The 16,671-nt window shown below is 46.0% G+C and overlaps 1 protein-coding gene across 4 annotated transcripts in view; it reads left to right on the forward strand.

The window, feature by feature from the left end:
* DOCK7 (dedicator of cytokinesis 7) overlaps window positions 1-16,671 on the forward strand; it is a 142,344-nt gene that overhangs the window by 21,746 nt on the left and 103,927 nt on the right. For all 4 annotated transcript variants that reach the window (XM_039484526.1, XM_039484527.1, XM_039484528.1 and 1 more), the window contains exons 3-4: window positions 13,803-13,978; window positions 14,244-14,312. In XM_039484526.1, coding sequence (XP_039340460.1) covers window positions 13,803-13,978; window positions 14,244-14,312 — 245 coding nt within the window. The remainder of the gene's footprint in view (window positions 1-13,802; window positions 13,979-14,243; window positions 14,313-16,671) is intronic.

A 16,671-nucleotide genomic window follows, 5' to 3' on the forward strand; every position in this document is an offset into this window, starting at 1 on the left:
CTAAATAGCTCCTACCCTCCAAATAAAAACACTAACCAGGATCCTGCCCCACAGCAGAGGCAAAGTCTCCGCAAGATTTAACTTCCCATGTTTTTGCAGTGTCATCCCTTCCGGAGGAGGGTTTTCCCTCCTACACAGGAGACAGTGGATGTGTCCTCCTGTCTTACCCATCAATGTTTTTACAGTGCCCAAAATACTACTGGACTCTTCACAATCAAATACAAAAGCATGGTTCCTGCCTTTCATAGTCTTTCAGCTCATTTTAGAGAGAGGAAGGATAGTCTTGAACTTGGACTCAGGAGACTGTTTAATTCCTAGCTTTCCCACAAAGTCCCTTTGTGACCTTGGGCAAATCACTTGGCCTCTCTGTGCCGCAGTTTCCCATCTGTCAGATGGAGATGATAATGCTCCCTTTGTCTGTCTTATCTGTTTAGAGGGCAGAGATTATTTGTATAGTACCTAGGGCAATGCTTCCCCAGTCTCAGTTGGGGCTTGTAATGGCACTGCTGCAGTAGAAGTTGCTCTAAACTCTCCCATTGGCTTAATTATTCCAGCCCCCACGAGTGAGAGGCGGTAGCTGTATCAGCAGGAGAGGCTCTCTCACCGACATAGCACTGTCCACACCAGTGCTTATGTTGTTGTAACTTATGTCGTTCCCTGCGGGGGTGGGGGCGGGGATTTATTCACATCCCGCGGAGTGACATAAGTTACGCCCACACAAGCTGTAGTGTAGACAGACATACACGGAGAGGGTAACAAACTAAAGTGAGGGGATGGAGTGGGGAAGAAGGAAGGTTACTTGAGTCAATATTTAGGTAGGAGCGCATTAGCATGGCTCAGTGGGAATGTTTTGTTGTTTAACTAATTATACTTTTGTCATTTCTTGTGAGCACTGTGAAAAAAAGTGAGTCTAAGGGATGGTATCCTGTTTATTTTAAGTGCCCATAATCTTGGTATCTGGGCACCTGCACAGTCCATTCATGCTACTTTGAGTATCCCACCCTCCAGACACAGACAGGTGGTAGCACTATGCTATCACTGGCTTCCTGGTCACATCTGTGCCTTTTCAAAGAAAGAGGATAGAAGACACAGCATTGGGAAAAGCAGGAGGGAAAGGCTGTGGTAAGCAGTGGGATATTCTGCCAGGATTTATGCATGTCTGGAAGGAAATTATTCTGTGTGGAGTGGCCACTTCCCAGGTCTGCTTTCCCTGCACCCAGGTACACTCCCCCCCGCAAAAGTCTCCACATTTCTCATCAAGGAGCTTCCAGTGGGCTTGAGTAAGATGGGGTGCTGACATTCTTTGGGCTTGTCTTTCCCCTTGTGCATCTTTCATCCCCCTATGGAAACAAGTGTGTGTTTGTGGGTGGGGGGAATAAGTCCCCTGCCCCCCCAAAAAGCAATAAAAGGGACGAGCAATGATTCATCTCACTAAGAAATGCAAAGTCATGGATTGGCCTTGGCTGTCCACGCTGACACGGCTATGTGTACCATGAAATTCAGGCAAAAGAACCAGCACCCAGACACAGCAGGCCAAATTCTCTTTGACCTACCTTGTGGATTTACACCAGTGAGGTTGCATGGATCATAAGTCAGTGCAAAATGTAACCCAATGTGCAACTATCCCACCATTAGGAAATCATCGTATAAATCAGGGATCTCAAACTCAAATCACCATGAGGGCCACATGAGGACTAGTACATTGGCCCAAGGGCTGCATCACTGAAACCTTTTCATACAACGATACAAAAGGGTAGTCAAAAATGAAAAAGAGTAATATAGTATGCTATTAAAAGTCAATGTATTAAGTTTATTAAAACTAATGCGAAGAGGGGTTTTAATAAAATACAAACACCTGTAACTATTCTCCTTATGTGGTCAGTAACACTAATGATGATCTGCACTAACAGTCTATCACAGGGGTGTGCAAACTACGATCCGCGTGCTGGATCCGGCCCATCAGGGCTTTGGATCTGGCCTGCAGGATTGCCCCCTCGTGGCACTGTGGGCTCTGAGAAGCGGACGGCACCAGGACCCTGCGGCCCCTGGGCAGGGGGGCAGAGGGCTTCGAGCATTGCCCTTGCCTTCAGGCACCACCCCCCCGCAGCTCCCATTGGCCAGGAACGGGGAACCAGAACCAATGGGAGCTTCGGGAGAGGTACCAGGGGCTGGGGACAGGGCAGGCATGCAGGGAGCCTGCCCTGGCCCCAGTGCGTGCAGCTGCCACCCTGGAGCCTGAACCCCTCCTGCACCCTGCCCCCCAACTCCCTGCCCGCACCTTGCACCCCTCCTGCACCTCAACTCCCTGCCCTTAGCCCCCTCCTGCACCCCAGCCCCCTGCTGCACCCTGTACCCCAAACCCCTGCCCTGAGCTCCCTGCTGCACCCTGTGGACCCTAACCCCTGCCCTGAGCTCCCTCCCGCAGTCTGCACCCCTCCTGCCCCCCTGCCCTGAGCCCCCTCCTCTACTCCGCACCCCTCCTGCACCCCAACCCCCTTCCCTGAGCCCCCTCATATGCTCCCCACACCTCCTCTGCCCCAATCCATTGCCCTGAGCCCCTTCCTGCACACCGCACCCCCTCCTGCACCCCAACTCCCTGCCCCGCATACAATTTCCCCACCCAGATATGGTCCTCGGTCCAAAAAGTTTGCCCACCCCTGGTCTATCAACATAGCTGTAATGGCAGGAACTTTTAAAAGTAACTATTCATACAAAATATGTTGCCACTTTTAACAAACATTCTTCCCAACTACTCACAGGAAAGAATCATACATGCTGAACTTCATACCTCAGACTGCTTGTCTAGTCCATGAGCCCCCGCCTTCCCCGCCCCCATTCCAACCCCTTCCCCAAATCCCAGCCCCGCCTCTTCTCTGCCTCCTCCCCTGAGCGCGCCGCATCCCCGCTCCTCCCCTCTCTCTCCTGGAAAGTCCCAAGCTGTATGATGGCAAAAAGTGCTGGGAGAACATAAGAACATAAGAACATAAGAAAGGCCGTACCGGGTCAGACCAAAGGTCCATCTAGCCCAGTATCTGTCTACCGACAGTGGCCAATGCCAGGTGCCCCTGAGGGAGTGAACCTAACAGGCAATGATCAAATGATCTCTCTCCTGCCATCCATCTCCATCCTCTGACGAACAGAGGCTAGGGACACCATTCTTACCCATCCTGGCTAATAGCCATTTATGGACTTAGCCACCATGAATTTATCCAGTCCCCTTTTAAACATTGTTATAGTCCTAGCCTTCACAACCTCCTCAGGTAAGGAGTTCCACAAGTTGACTGTGCGCTGCGTGAAGAAGAACTTCCTTTTATTTGTTTTAAACCTGCTGCCTATTAATTTCATTTGGTGACCCCTAGTTCTTGTATTATGTGAATAAGTAAATAACTTTTCCTTATCCACTTTCTCAACATCACTCATGATTTTATATACCTCTATCATGTCCCCCCTTAGTCTTCTCTTTTCCAAACTGAAGAGTCCTAGCCTCTTTAATCTTTCCTCATATGGGACCTTCTCTAAACCCCTAATCATTTTAGTTGCTCTTTTCTGAACCTTTTCTAGTGCTAGAATATCTTTTTTGAGGTGAGGAGACCACATCTGTACACAGTATTCGAGATGCGGGCGTACCATGGATTTATATAAGGGCAATAATATATTCTCAGTCTTATTCTCTATCCCCTTTTTAATGATTCCTAACATCCTGTTTGCTTTTTTGACCGCCTCTGCACACTGCATGGACATCTTCAGAGAACTATCCACGATAACTCCAAGATCTTTTTCCTGACTCGTTGTAGCTAAATTAGCCCCCATCATGTTGTAGGTAGGTGGAGGAGCGGTGACGCGGCGAGCTCAGAGGAGGCGGGGGTGAGGGGAGCTTGGCTGCTGGTGGAGTTGGCGCCTATGGCAGGCCGCAGGAAATAACTCGTGTCTGAGACCCCTGGTATAAATCATGAGTCAGATCCTTAGCTAGAGTAAATGGGAGCACTGAATTGGCCTTAATGGAGCTGTGCCCATTTACTCAAGCTGAGGATATGTCCTCTTATATCCAGAGCTGTGCACACATTTGTATCATAACCAATGATACTACAGATGCACAGAGAGGGAAACAAACAGGAAGGGGCCATGTTTTGGCTGGAAGAGCACTAAACTAGAGTAAAATACTATGTTTGCCATGTAGAGAAGGACAAAGTCAATAGGAAACAAAATTTTATTTTCAAGTTTTTAAGGGAATATAACAGTGAAGAATAATGGAGCTTTAAGGAAAGAAGCTTGACTGTCTCTGTTGCGGTAGAGTTATAAACCTTTGAAATAGGGTTTTATAATGCAGGTGCTGACAGCCTGAACTTCAGTGGCACAAATACACCAATGTAATGGGTAATAGTTTATATAAACCCAATCAATCAAACTGGTATCTTAGTTAAGCAGGCAAGTGGTGTGTGTGTATGGGCAGATTAAAAATATATGCACAGTATTTCGTTACAAGTGATGTGCTTGATTCAGGAAGATAAAGATTTTACTGGCCCAGCCCTGGAAAAGAGCCAGCTCCGAGTGATTTCTTTTGTATTGCCTGCATGGTAGGAGCTGCAGTTTATCTATATCAGTGGTCTCCAACGTGGTGCCCGCGGGCACCATGGCGCCCACCGGGGCATTTATGTGCGCCTGCCTAGTGCTCAGCAGGGGAAAGAAGCCGCGGCCCTGTGGTTGCCGGGGCCAGAGAACTCCAGGGCTGCGGGTGCCGGTGCTCTCTGTCTCCAGCAGGCACGGGGCCGCGGCTTAGCCGGAGAGAAGCCGCGGCCCCGCACCTACTGGGCACAGAGAACTCCAGGGCTGCAGGTGCCGGTGTTCTCTGTCCCCGGCAGGTGCGAGGCCCGCCTACTGCCCAGCAGGGGAGAGATGCCAGGGCCCCCTGCCTGCTGGGGACAGAGTACTCCGGGGTTGCAGGCTGCGCAGCTTCTCTCAGGCTTCTCCCTGCACTGCCCAGAACTGCCACCAAAAAAACCAACCCAAAAAACAAACAAACAAAAAAAAACCCGCTCCGCCTCTGCAGAATGGACCGAATGCTGCCCCATAGCATGTGCTGACACAGGCACCTGCTTGCTCCACTGGTGCCTGGAGCCAGCCCTGTATGTGAGTATTCTTCCTGCACTGATACTGCTGTTTTCTTGTGCTTTGCAATTTGTTATTTTTTTAACATTTTGCTCTAAAATGAGTGGTTCAAATAAGAGACAACGTACGTATTATTTCAACCCAGAGTGGGAAGAATATTAAATATGATGTTTTTCGTATTATTTAATGTACAAATACAAAATAAGCCTTGAAAAATTGTTGGCGCCCGCCACACTCTTCTGAAAACATGAACGTGCTACTGGCCACAAAAAGGTTGGGGATCACTGGTCTATATGTTGTACTTGATGTACAGCCTCTTATCTAGGGGCCAGGTTATATCACCTTTACTCACACTAAGTAGCACCTTAGTCCATGAGTAGCATTTTATCCATATTAATTTCAGTGGGGTTACTTGCAGAGTAAGGTACTGCTTGCTGTGAGTAAGGATGGCAGAATCTGACTTTAGGGATCAAAATGGAACGAAGTATGTCTTGAGCAACTATCCCAGGGATCAGCAAAAATTGATATGCTTTAAATATGGGTCAAGCAAACCAAGCTGGAACATTGGAGGTCTCTTGAGACATGGGGTGAACTATTGTAGGTGGATCTCAGGGCAGGCATCACTGTACATATTTTGAGACATCAGTATTCTGATCCAGTGGCCATTGAAGTCAATATCAATGGAAGGTATTCCATTGACTTCAATGAGTACTGGGTCACATGCTGAATAAGGCTGCCCTTCATGGGCTGTCTCCATCTCTGCTGTAATGCCATTCATTTCATGGCCAAGGTTCACATCAGAAGGAACACTTTGCAACCTTCTGGCCAAGTGTAAATGCCAAGAAAAATTCTTGGCCCCATCGCTGGCTGGACATACAGAAGGACCCTCAGGCCACTGCAGCTACTTGGACCCAACAACAGGACCCCCAGATTCCAAGCTGGAGCAACAAAGCAGTGGCAGCCTGCCCCAGTGGAGGGAACTGTTGTCAACTCTGCCATTTCTTCTGGTTGGTTCCTGCATTTTACCAGCATAATCTCAGTCTGGATTGAGTTTCAGACAGTTTGACCTCATCTAAGACTCAGTCCCAGCAAGACAGTGTGGTAAATTGATTAACTTCACCAACTGGGTCTGATAGACCAGAGATGTAAAGTGTCAACTGAATACTGGAAATCCATAGCACCGCAACAGCCTCATGTACACATTGAAGAGGTGGGGATGACAAGGTATGTGAGAATCCTTGGGCCAGATGAGCAGTCACCTAACACTACTTTCTGAGTCCTTTCAGAAAAAAGGAACGGAGACACTCAAGTACAATTTTGATCATCTATGCAAGACAACATAGTCAGTGGTATCAAAGGCAGCTGATCGGTCTCAAAGGAACAATGTGGATGCTTACTTGGTTCTTCTCTATTGCTAGTTTTACTGAACTCTGGCACTTGCACTGACCTGGGTGAAAGAAATCTGAGACGTGCGGGGACACCCAGAGTTGTGTCGACACCACCGTCTCTAAAAAAGATAAAGGAAGATTAGAGACCACTAATGGAAATTTTGCCATTGACTTCAGTGAGGCCTGGATTTTACCTCCAAGGTTGTTGTTGGCAAGATTATCAATATCCAGATGTGGCTTCTTGAGGAAAGGCCTACTAACCGCTTCTTTACTAGAAGCTGGCACTGTGCCCACCTAAAGAGAATTGTTGACATCTCTTTAGCCTATTATTTCTCCATTAGACTTTACCAGCCAGGAAGGAGAGAGGTTGAACATGCAGGTGTTTGTCCAAAGATCTGCTAGCACCTTTGGATCCTCGGTGAGAGGAGCTGACCAAAACTTAAATAGAGAAGACACTGGCTGTGTTCCCACAGAAACCAAAGTTCAGACTGAATTAGAACGATCTTATCCATAAAGTACAATAAAAATTTCTTGCTGTCTTGGAGTGAATAATACTCAACTCTCTTTCCAGATGGGGACATTGAGAATTTATCAAACTGTCTAATGGCTTGAAACAGGTCCACTGATTTGGACTTCATGGCTTTTTCCTTTGCTTCTTGAGTGACTGCAGTGTAAGATTTCAAAACATGTGGCTATGTGATGAGGCATGGGATTTTTACCACAGTGTTCTTGTAATTTGTCCTCACTTCAGCTGTAGACCAAGATGATCTGTGGAGTTGATGAGTCATAAACAAAGTATAATAATGTCCTGATAAGCCATCGGTAGTCATCTCTTGGTTGCATCACAATTTTCCTCAGGGTCATCTGAAACTGAACCAGCTCTGTAGCCTCAAATATTGGACCAATAAAACAGGTTCTTCATCTCAGTGGGAGTGGTGTGGCCTAAAATGATAAGGTTTAGAGGTTTGGGTTGGATAAGTGACCAAAATTTGAGATGCTCATCCAGAGCTTATCTGAACTATCCAGACTACTTGGGTCTACATATGTGGTCCAGAAATCTTAGGAGAAACAAGTTCATTGGGTGTGTGGTGCTTCTGCTCAGGGTCAAATTGGAAATACCATGAGAACAGCCACTTGTGCATTGTTCCTGTTCCTGGCCAGAACCAAGACTGCAGAGGTGTGTAACAGTGGAAAAACAGTGCAAAAGAAAAGTTATGTGAACTTTTAAGAACTTCATAAAAGAGTCTGTCCTGGTTCAGTTAAACTTCTGGTGGGATTTGCTTGGTGCTTATTTTGTATAGATGAGTTTGCTCATCTCTACTTCTCCCTCCTCTTTCTTCACCTTTTACCCCACAAATAGCTAAAGCTTAAAACAATGCACTTTCCGTGTATCTGCCAGTAGTCTAACATGAACTAGTTCCTCTTTATAACCATGAATTTATGTTTGGCCTGTTTACTCAGGTGCTAGACAGTATTTTTGGCTGCACAGATGGTTTGACTAATACTAGGCTTCTGGGTTTGACTTTTATGTTTATTTACATCTTCACGGTATAAGGCATCTGAAGAGGCATAGTGGAAAAACTGTTAAGCCTAACCTTGTGCTTAGTCCGGAGACATGTGGAGCACCCACAGTTCCCACTGAGTGCAGTAGTATTGGCAGGTGTCCAGCAGGTCCTTTGGCGCTTTTCAGGATGAAGTCCTTCAATCATGTGGGTAGTAGTTTTTTTTCTTCTATTAAATATAAGAAACCTACATTACTGGAGTACAGTGGTTGAGATTTTATATGCATAGAAGTCAGGAAATTCAAATTATGCATCTCCCCTACAACCATAACTAAATCCTTACATATATCACATATTTTGAGTTATTCTGCATGGTACTGATATATATTGTGCAGTGTGGCCAGTCTCCAGCCACAACTGTTCAGTGATGTGTTTTTCCCTGCTACTATTTTTGAGGGAGAGGAATTTAGAAAAATGGGGAGGAAATGAGAGCTGCTCTGTCAAGCTGTGCACACATGTAACTTAATGGTAGAACTTTTGGTTCAAATGTTAGGTGCTCTGGGACAGTGCACCTTAGAATATCAGGGTTGGAAGGGTCCTCAGGAGGTCATCTAGTCCAACCCCCTGCTCAAAGCAGGACCAATCCCCAGACAGATTTTTGCCCCAGATTCCTAAATGGCCCCCTCAAGGATTGAATTTACAACCATGGGTTTAGGAGGCCAATGCTCAAACCACTGAGCTATCCCTCCCCCCTTCACCATCCCTTCATCTTAGAGTATATGAAGTTTGAAACTGCCAGTGTGCAGGTGGAGGGCAGAAGGAAGGATAGCACATTTTAAACCCAAATGTTTGTTTGTGTGTGTGTGTGTGTGTTTATATAAAATGATCATTCAAACAACCTTAACTTTACCCCTGTTATGCTACCCCCGAGAACAACCAGAAACTCTAATAACCTTTGTTATAGGGTTATAGACTTTACCTATAACCCTATAAAGGTTTTAAAATCTTTGTCCTTCCTGCACATAGGCTTATTTTAGTAGTGCCTAGGGGAACCAGGATTGTACAGTGGATAGGGTTCTGGACTGAGAATCAGGAAACCTCAGTTCTATTCCCAGCTGTGTCACTGACTCATTCTTGACCATGGCCCAGTTATTTAACCTTTTTGTGCCTCAATTTCCCAGTGTGTAAAAAGGAGAAAATAATACTTATTAACCCTTCATGAAGTGCTTTGAGGTGTTTGGATGCACAGCATTATATACATACCAAGTTAGTTAGTTATTTAATAGCTCGGCCCTTCTGTACAGCTATATACAGTCCATGGAAGAATTCCTAATTATCCAAATAGCATACTACATACAGCTATGCCACATGTAGCCACTTGCACAAGTGTTAAACAGATACACTTGGTATATCTGCTGATGCCCCCTACATAAACCAGTGCTTACGTAGACCATAAGCATGGTCTAGGGGACAACATCCTCTTGCAGATCTGGGATGACCAGCAGTGGTTCCAGAGCTTTTGCATGAAGAAAACTACACTTCTGGAGCTCTGTGAGCAGCTTGCCCCAACCCTCCAGCATAAAGACGTGTGTCTGAGGGCAGCCATGCCGCCCCAGAAACGAGTTGCTATAGCTATCTGGAAGCTGGCTACTCCTGATTGCTACAGGTCTGTTGCCACCGGTTTGGTGCTGGAAGATCAGCTGTGGGTAAAGTGGTGGCAGAACCAGTACACTCAGCCACAAAGTTGTCCTACCACAGCTGGAGCTGGATGCACCCGGGCAATAGAAGTTAGAGATGCTTTGTGTTGCTTCATTAGGGACTTGCATGGGCCAGTGGAAGAGGGGGGAATAGTAGCTTTTATGAATGTGCTTGTGGGGGACAGGGGTTGATTGCTTGAGAGGGGTTTCAGAGCCTGGGGGGTTGATTGCCATGTAATATACTTATTAATGACCTGACCATTTATCAAATGGGGGTTAAAGGAAGGCTGATTCACAGTATGAATTGATGTAAGGAAGTGATTGATGTATGGATTGATGTAACTAATTGTACTGAGAAACAGTGTTTGTATGCAAATTCCCAATTGTCCCTGATCATGTGTTCACCTTTATTATCTGAAATTCACATTGTAAGAGGTGATGCAGTAATAGCAATACACTTTATAAACAATTATTAGAAAAGTACAACATTAACCCCTTGCCAGACAGACCAGCTGCCATTTCCACACCAAAACAACAGAACCTCAAAAAAAGTGCATGAACAAATGCAACCCATCTATAAGACAGAGCCACTACTGTTTCATGTCCCTGGCCCCCATTCTCCTTTCCATTCCTTCCATGTTTGCTGTCTGCTTTGCACCAGGGGAGGAGAGTGGAGGCATCCAAGGGGAGGAGGTCAGTATGGAAGACTGCATGGGACACAGTTGGCCTGCCCAGCTGCTCATGAGGTCTGACTGCGTGGACCACCCAGGCATGGAGTTGTCCAAGGTTTTCCTGGACTGCATCCCAGGGTACCGTGCAGGGGACTCGGGCTGTGGTGTAGGTGCAACAGGAGCCAGTGCTCTTTTGACCATTAGTGATAGCAGCTGCTCCAGTAGTTCTTTCTGCTGAGCTCTGGCATCCTCCCTTAGCTGCCATTCCTGTTCCAGGAAGTGCCTGCTCCCACGCCGAAACCCTGTCCTCAAGCTGCGCGGCCAGCCAGAGCCTTTCCCCTCTTCTCTTGCCCATGCCTTTCCTCTCGCTGTCAGTCCCTCTGTCTTTGGTACTGGGCCTGCTTGTTGGCCCTGTCCAGAACTTCAACCACAAGTTCATTATGAAAATGCTTCCTCCTGGAATGGTCTGTAAAGGTGCATTGGCCCAGGCTTCTGCTGCAGTGTGGGGGAGCTGTGAAGGTGCTGCAGGCTGTAGAGGGAAAAGGGCCTTGGAATAGGACAAGACACACAGAGTTAGTGTCAGTGCAGAAAAAATCCTTGTGGAATTTCAAGGACGTGAAATGTTACTGTTGAAAACTGAACTTCAGCATATTGTGAGAGGGCTGCTTCAGGCCACAGAAGCTCCCTGGACACAGCCGCGTTCATCACAGTGAAAGAAGTGCAGAGACAATGGTAAATTAAAAATCACAGCTGCTTTTTATTTTCCTGAAAATTGCAAAACAGATTTGTAAATGGAACACATTTCCACAGTCCGTGGCTCCCTCAGTTCACTGTTTTCAGGCGGCACGTTACAGCTACGCCGCTGAGTGGTTACAGAGTAGCGTCCTTACAGGCATGGCAACGTGAGGCTATTATTTTTAACAAACAGGAAAGATCTGTGCCTTTCCAGTAAAAATTCACTTTTCAAGGCTTTTTTTATGGTTTGCATTTTCCAGTTGCCATTTTGAATTCCACATGGTGGAAGTGGACGGGTAGGCTGGGGGGACACCAAGACACTGGCATTAATCCATCATCAGCAGATATATGTTGCTAGCCGGGGCTTGTAATAACTTTTGCATTGGTTCATAGAATGGAAATCCCTCCCGTTTCTGTATTAATAAACATACCAGGCTCGGGGGCAGCTTCTGTTTCTGATGCCAGTTCCACAGTGGGCTGTTCCTTGGGGGGGAGTGAGGGGAGGCGCGCGGAGGAGAGCGTCAAAAAGGGGCTCAGAGTACAGCCCTGGGATATGCTGCAGCTGCTCCTGTGGCAAAGCTTCCTCTGGGACTGGTGTCAGCAGCAGAGTCACTTCACCAACTTCATTCGGCACCTGGTGCTGGCTCCCATCAGTTCCCATGCTGGATTCTGGGGCCAGCAGATCGCCATCCTTGCTAACCAGGTCATCACGCAGCACCGTTGGCTCTGTGCTTAGTGTACTGCCCAGCACCTGGTCAAATGCCTCATAAAATGGGCATGATGCCTGTGAGTTGCCCGTGGTGCAGTTCTGGTCCCTGGTTTTCTGGTACATGGTCCTGAGCTGCTTAATTTGTTCCCTATACGGGTTACCAGTCCAGTAAATTCCCAACACTGCCAGCTTCTTTGCTATTGGCTGGTATGCGTGGTCATTCCTGGTACTCTTACTGCTGTCCACTGTTTTGTTGGCCTCGCACCTGAGATTAACCACAATCTGGCTGTGCATCCGCAACCATGAAGCAGGGTGCTTTGCGGAGGACTGCTTCTGGTCAGTCTCCATTGCAAACACAGAAGGTTCTCCAAAGGTGTGTTTGCAGCTCAGCGGTTAGAAAAAAAAAGGAAGAATTAAACACTGACTTGCTGAGTGGCTGCACTACAGCAAGGGGGCTTGCTTCCATTTCCGTTAAGTCGCTTGGTGATTCTTGAGGACAGAGGAAGTTGGCCTATGGGATTGTGGGATACTTTTGGTGGACTCCCAGGACCTGAGTCTGGGGGAGGGTGTCTACATTGCAAAGCAATAGTGCTTGAGCCCTGGGTCCCAGTTTGACTTGAGCTGAAACCCTCCATCCTTATGTGGTTCTAGGACCCTGGGTCTGAGCCTGAGTCCAAGATAGAAGAGGGGTTTAGGCTCAAGCCTGAGTCTGAGCCTGGGCTTACATTGCAGTGTAGGCATACTCTGTGGGTGTTGACAGTGGGTCCAGCTTATGTCCCCGCAAAAACCCTTAGCAAAGTGGAGTTTGCATATGCATTAAAAAAAACTAGTTGGTGTGCACTGCTGGAAGGCACTCAGATACTATGATGATAAGTGTGGTGTAAGAACCTATACAGAACAGGATATAGTGCAGAATAGACCAACAGAGGCAGGTAGCTTTCATTTTGGAGACTTTTCCGTTTGAGAATGACTTTTCCGTTTGGGAACGTACTCTGTATTAAAATGAATGACTCCTCACAGTGTGGAGTTATAGGTTATAACAATTTTCAGGTCAGGCACGTTTTTGGGCCTACACTATCTGATCATGTAGGGGTATGGAACACTATTAATTTTGGAGATCGCATGCTGTCAAGCCACGTGTTGGAATCTGCCATTTATGTTGCTGTGGTTGGGGCAAGTTCTACAGACCTTACACAAGTAAAACTCCTTCGGGGAGCTGGGGAAAAGACTACAGGATTTAGTGCATAGCAAACAAATCCAATTTATTCTTCAGTATAAATCCCTGGGACTCTTTGAGGAGGAAGAGTAGATTATGTTTTGCATTCCCGAGAGAAGACATTTACATGGAGACAGTGTTAGCTTTTATGGGGGTGTTCTCTTCACAGTTTATACTGATTTAGCAACTGTATTTGCATTCCCCAGGGTAAATGAGTTCTGTGTGTCTCTTGAGACAAAGAGTGACCTTTGGTGGTTAGTCCAGATTTGTGGGTAATCAAAGAGGAAGTGACAGACCACCAGTAATAAAATGTGAGATTTACTTCTGAGTTAAACTAATGAATTTCCAGCTCTTACTGAAAATGTGGTAGAAGCAATGTCAGTGATACTATAATGATTAGCATAATATACATACCAGGAGGTGTGAAAATTAGCTTCATGCTGTATGTTGGTTAAGACTAACTGCAATCTGGCAATAGGCCAAGCTGCTGTTTTAGTTGAAAGGTCAATCTGGGGGAGGGATAGCTCAGTGATTTGATCATTGGCCTGCTAAACTCAGGGTTGTGAGTTCCATTCTTGGGGCAGGTATTTAGGGATCTGGGGCAAAATCAGTACTCAGTCCTGCTAGTGAAGGCACAGGGCTGGACTCCATGACTTTTCAGGGTCCCTTCCCATTCTATGAGATAGGTATATCTCCATATATTAAAAGTGCAGTAGAAAATAAGACTTGCTTTTGATTTTTCTCATTAAAAACTCTCCCATGGCTTGGCTTCTCTTAGGTTCCACTTACGGAAGCTGTGGATCCAGTGGATTTGGAAGATTACCTTATTACTCATCCGCTTACAATGGATTCTGGTCCTTTGAGGGACTTGCTTGAATTTCCTCCAGATGATATTGAAGTTGTGTATAGTCCTCGAGAATGTAGGACTCTTGTGTCAGCTGTACCTGAAGAGAGGTAAGGTGCAGAAAACTGCAGGCCTGACCTGCAAACACATGTAAACACATGTATCTTTTCATATGGAAATGGACCCCATTGAGTTCAAAGGAGCTGCTTGGGGTATAAGTGTTTGCGAGGTGGGCGCCAAATTTTTCTTTTGTAATAACTACTTCCATATGTATGAAAAAGGTTGTATTTTAATATATTATGAAGTGAAAAGTCAATGTGTCATTAGAAAAATCAAGTTTTTGTGATTTGAAGAGATTATCTTATTCTTTTACAGTGAAATGGACCCTCATGTGAGGGATTGTGTAAGAAGTTACACAGAAGATTGGGCAATTGTGAACAGAAAGTAAGTTACAATGTGATATTTATCATTTTGATTTAAGGTCTTGATCTTTCAAGGTGGATTCTGGTATGAGCAAACTGGATAATAACTACAGACCTACATTTCAAAAGTGACTAGGATTTTGGGTGCCTCTCCATATTTGGCTTCCTTAACCAAGTGAAGTGGATGCTCAACATGTTCTGAAAATCAGGTCCTTCTAAGGTATCTGATGTTCCATGCCCAGAATCTGAAGCACCAGAAATTCATTAGTCACTTTTGGAAATTTAGGCCATTATCATCAGTGATAACTTCCTTTAGGTATTGGACGGAAGGAAAAAATTAGGGAATATAAACATGTAGGTGAAATCTCTCTCTCTCTCTCACTCTCTCGGCATCAGTTTCTTACAAAAAGAAAATAGGTTCGGGAAGGTTTAGTGTACACTTTTGGTGGGTGAGCATCTCCGTAGTAAAGGTGTCTAAAGTAATAATCATGTGTGCTCAAAGAGGTTTTGCAGGTGTACATTACTTTAAAAATGCTCAGTAATATTTAACCTCTACCAACATTTACATAATGCTCTGACTTAACGGTTTAGAGCCTGTGCATAAGTTGATTGATTTATGCAAATCAATATTATTAACTCACAGTGTTTGTAAGCAAATAGTCTAGTCTCCGGCAGCATAACCCACATAGCCAGCAGACATGCATCACTACATTTAACAAAGGTTTTCATTGTTTCCAAATGCGCTTGTCTAAATGATGCCCTTTCCATGTGGGTGCACCAGAGAGGTAAAGAGTGCAATGAGTGTAAATGAGTACTACCCCACTCATGCAGGGAGCAAGCAAGTCTGACTCCCAACACTGAGTGTGCTGAATAGACATAGCCACTGGAGGTTAGTAGGACAAAATTAGGTGTGTCTGTTTGGGGTGAGGATGAGGCTTGGCTCTCACTCCCACCCTGTGGACCAAGGTGGCTGCCCTGAGGAACGCGCTCCCTGTACAGATTAGCATGCCGAGTGCCCAAGAGACAGTGTATCTTTCAAAGGCATAACGTCTCCAACCTCTGCCATGGAAGTGGTGGGCCTCCTCCCCCTCCTCGGCACAACTCAGTCTTGCTAGAGGCATGACTGAGCCCTTTGAGACCAGCAGTAGCACAGACAAAATTACCCTCCCGGATTGTGGTCCAGCTGATGCATTCTAGCCACCAACTGCTGGAGGTAACCTATTCCCTCCCCCACCGTGTCCCCCATCCCCTGCAGAGGGTATGACCTATAGCCAGAGCAAAGTGGTGGTGGGGCCTTGGAAGGTGGCCAGCTGCCCACATTAAGGGCCTAATCCTACAAGTGTGGAGCAGCTTCTGGAAGTGCTGAGTGCACCCAGTTCCCCTTAGCAGTTGAGGGTGCTCTGCACCTCCAGGAACTGATAGGAATCTTGCAGATTGACCCCTCAATGCAGTCCCTACAGTGCAGATGAAACACTGGTGGGAGACAGTGGGTGTCTTGCCTGAATAAGGACTGCAGGGTTGTGTGTGAAGCAGAAGAATCTGACTGCTTAATTGGGAAGGACAGAGTTTAAATCCCAAAGTATGGCTGCTTGCTCTATGGGTTGTCAGGGTTGTGACTGCTGCAGTGGCAGCTTGCTGTACATGAAGAGAGGCAGTAGTAGACCTGCTCGTAAGCAGTCCCTTCATGTCAGTGGTTAGAGTGGCATTGACTAACTTTGGTTGGAGCTAAATCCAGCCCTTCTTATCTAGATTAGAAGGATGCTATAAAAAGAGGCTTTTGACATGTCTCCCCTCTGATCCTGTGGAACATAACTGGGGAGAAATCCCTTATTCCAATATCTTTGTTTGCAGTTCTCTGTGCCCAGCGCATTTAGTGGGCACATGGTTATCTTGAGTGAGTGCTCTAATTGTGCTGGAAACAGTAAACCCATTTTCTCTAATTATCTGAGAAAACAATAGGTTTTCTTAATGCTGATCTTTGCAATAATTTGCTACCCTACCCTGGAGGCAGCTATCCTAGAAAGCATTTCATGAAGCTATGATTAAAACAAATTTTACTTTTATCAGCTAAGCAGTGATTGAAATGTAATACTTTTGAGTCTTTGCTTTGCACATTCAGATAATCCAGATAAAACACTGTGTAGCTGACTGATAAATCGTAATAGTACCAGGGCCTGTATTATTCAAATTTCATTGGAATTTGAGGTCACATAGCATATTACTCAGCACTTCATAGGGTCAGACCTGAATTTGGCCCATAGCTTTCAAGATATCCATGTTTTCCCTAGCCTGGTTATCTGTGTCCCCGATAGAACCCCAAAGGCTGTTCATCCCCACACTTTTAGCCAGTTTAACCCACTCCACCTTTAGGTCCAGCTTTA

Source organism: Mauremys reevesii, linkage group 8 (assembly GCF_016161935.1).
Source record: "Mauremys reevesii isolate NIE-2019 linkage group 8, ASM1616193v1, whole genome shotgun sequence".
NCBI lineage: Eukaryota > Metazoa > Chordata > Testudines > Geoemydidae > Mauremys > Mauremys reevesii.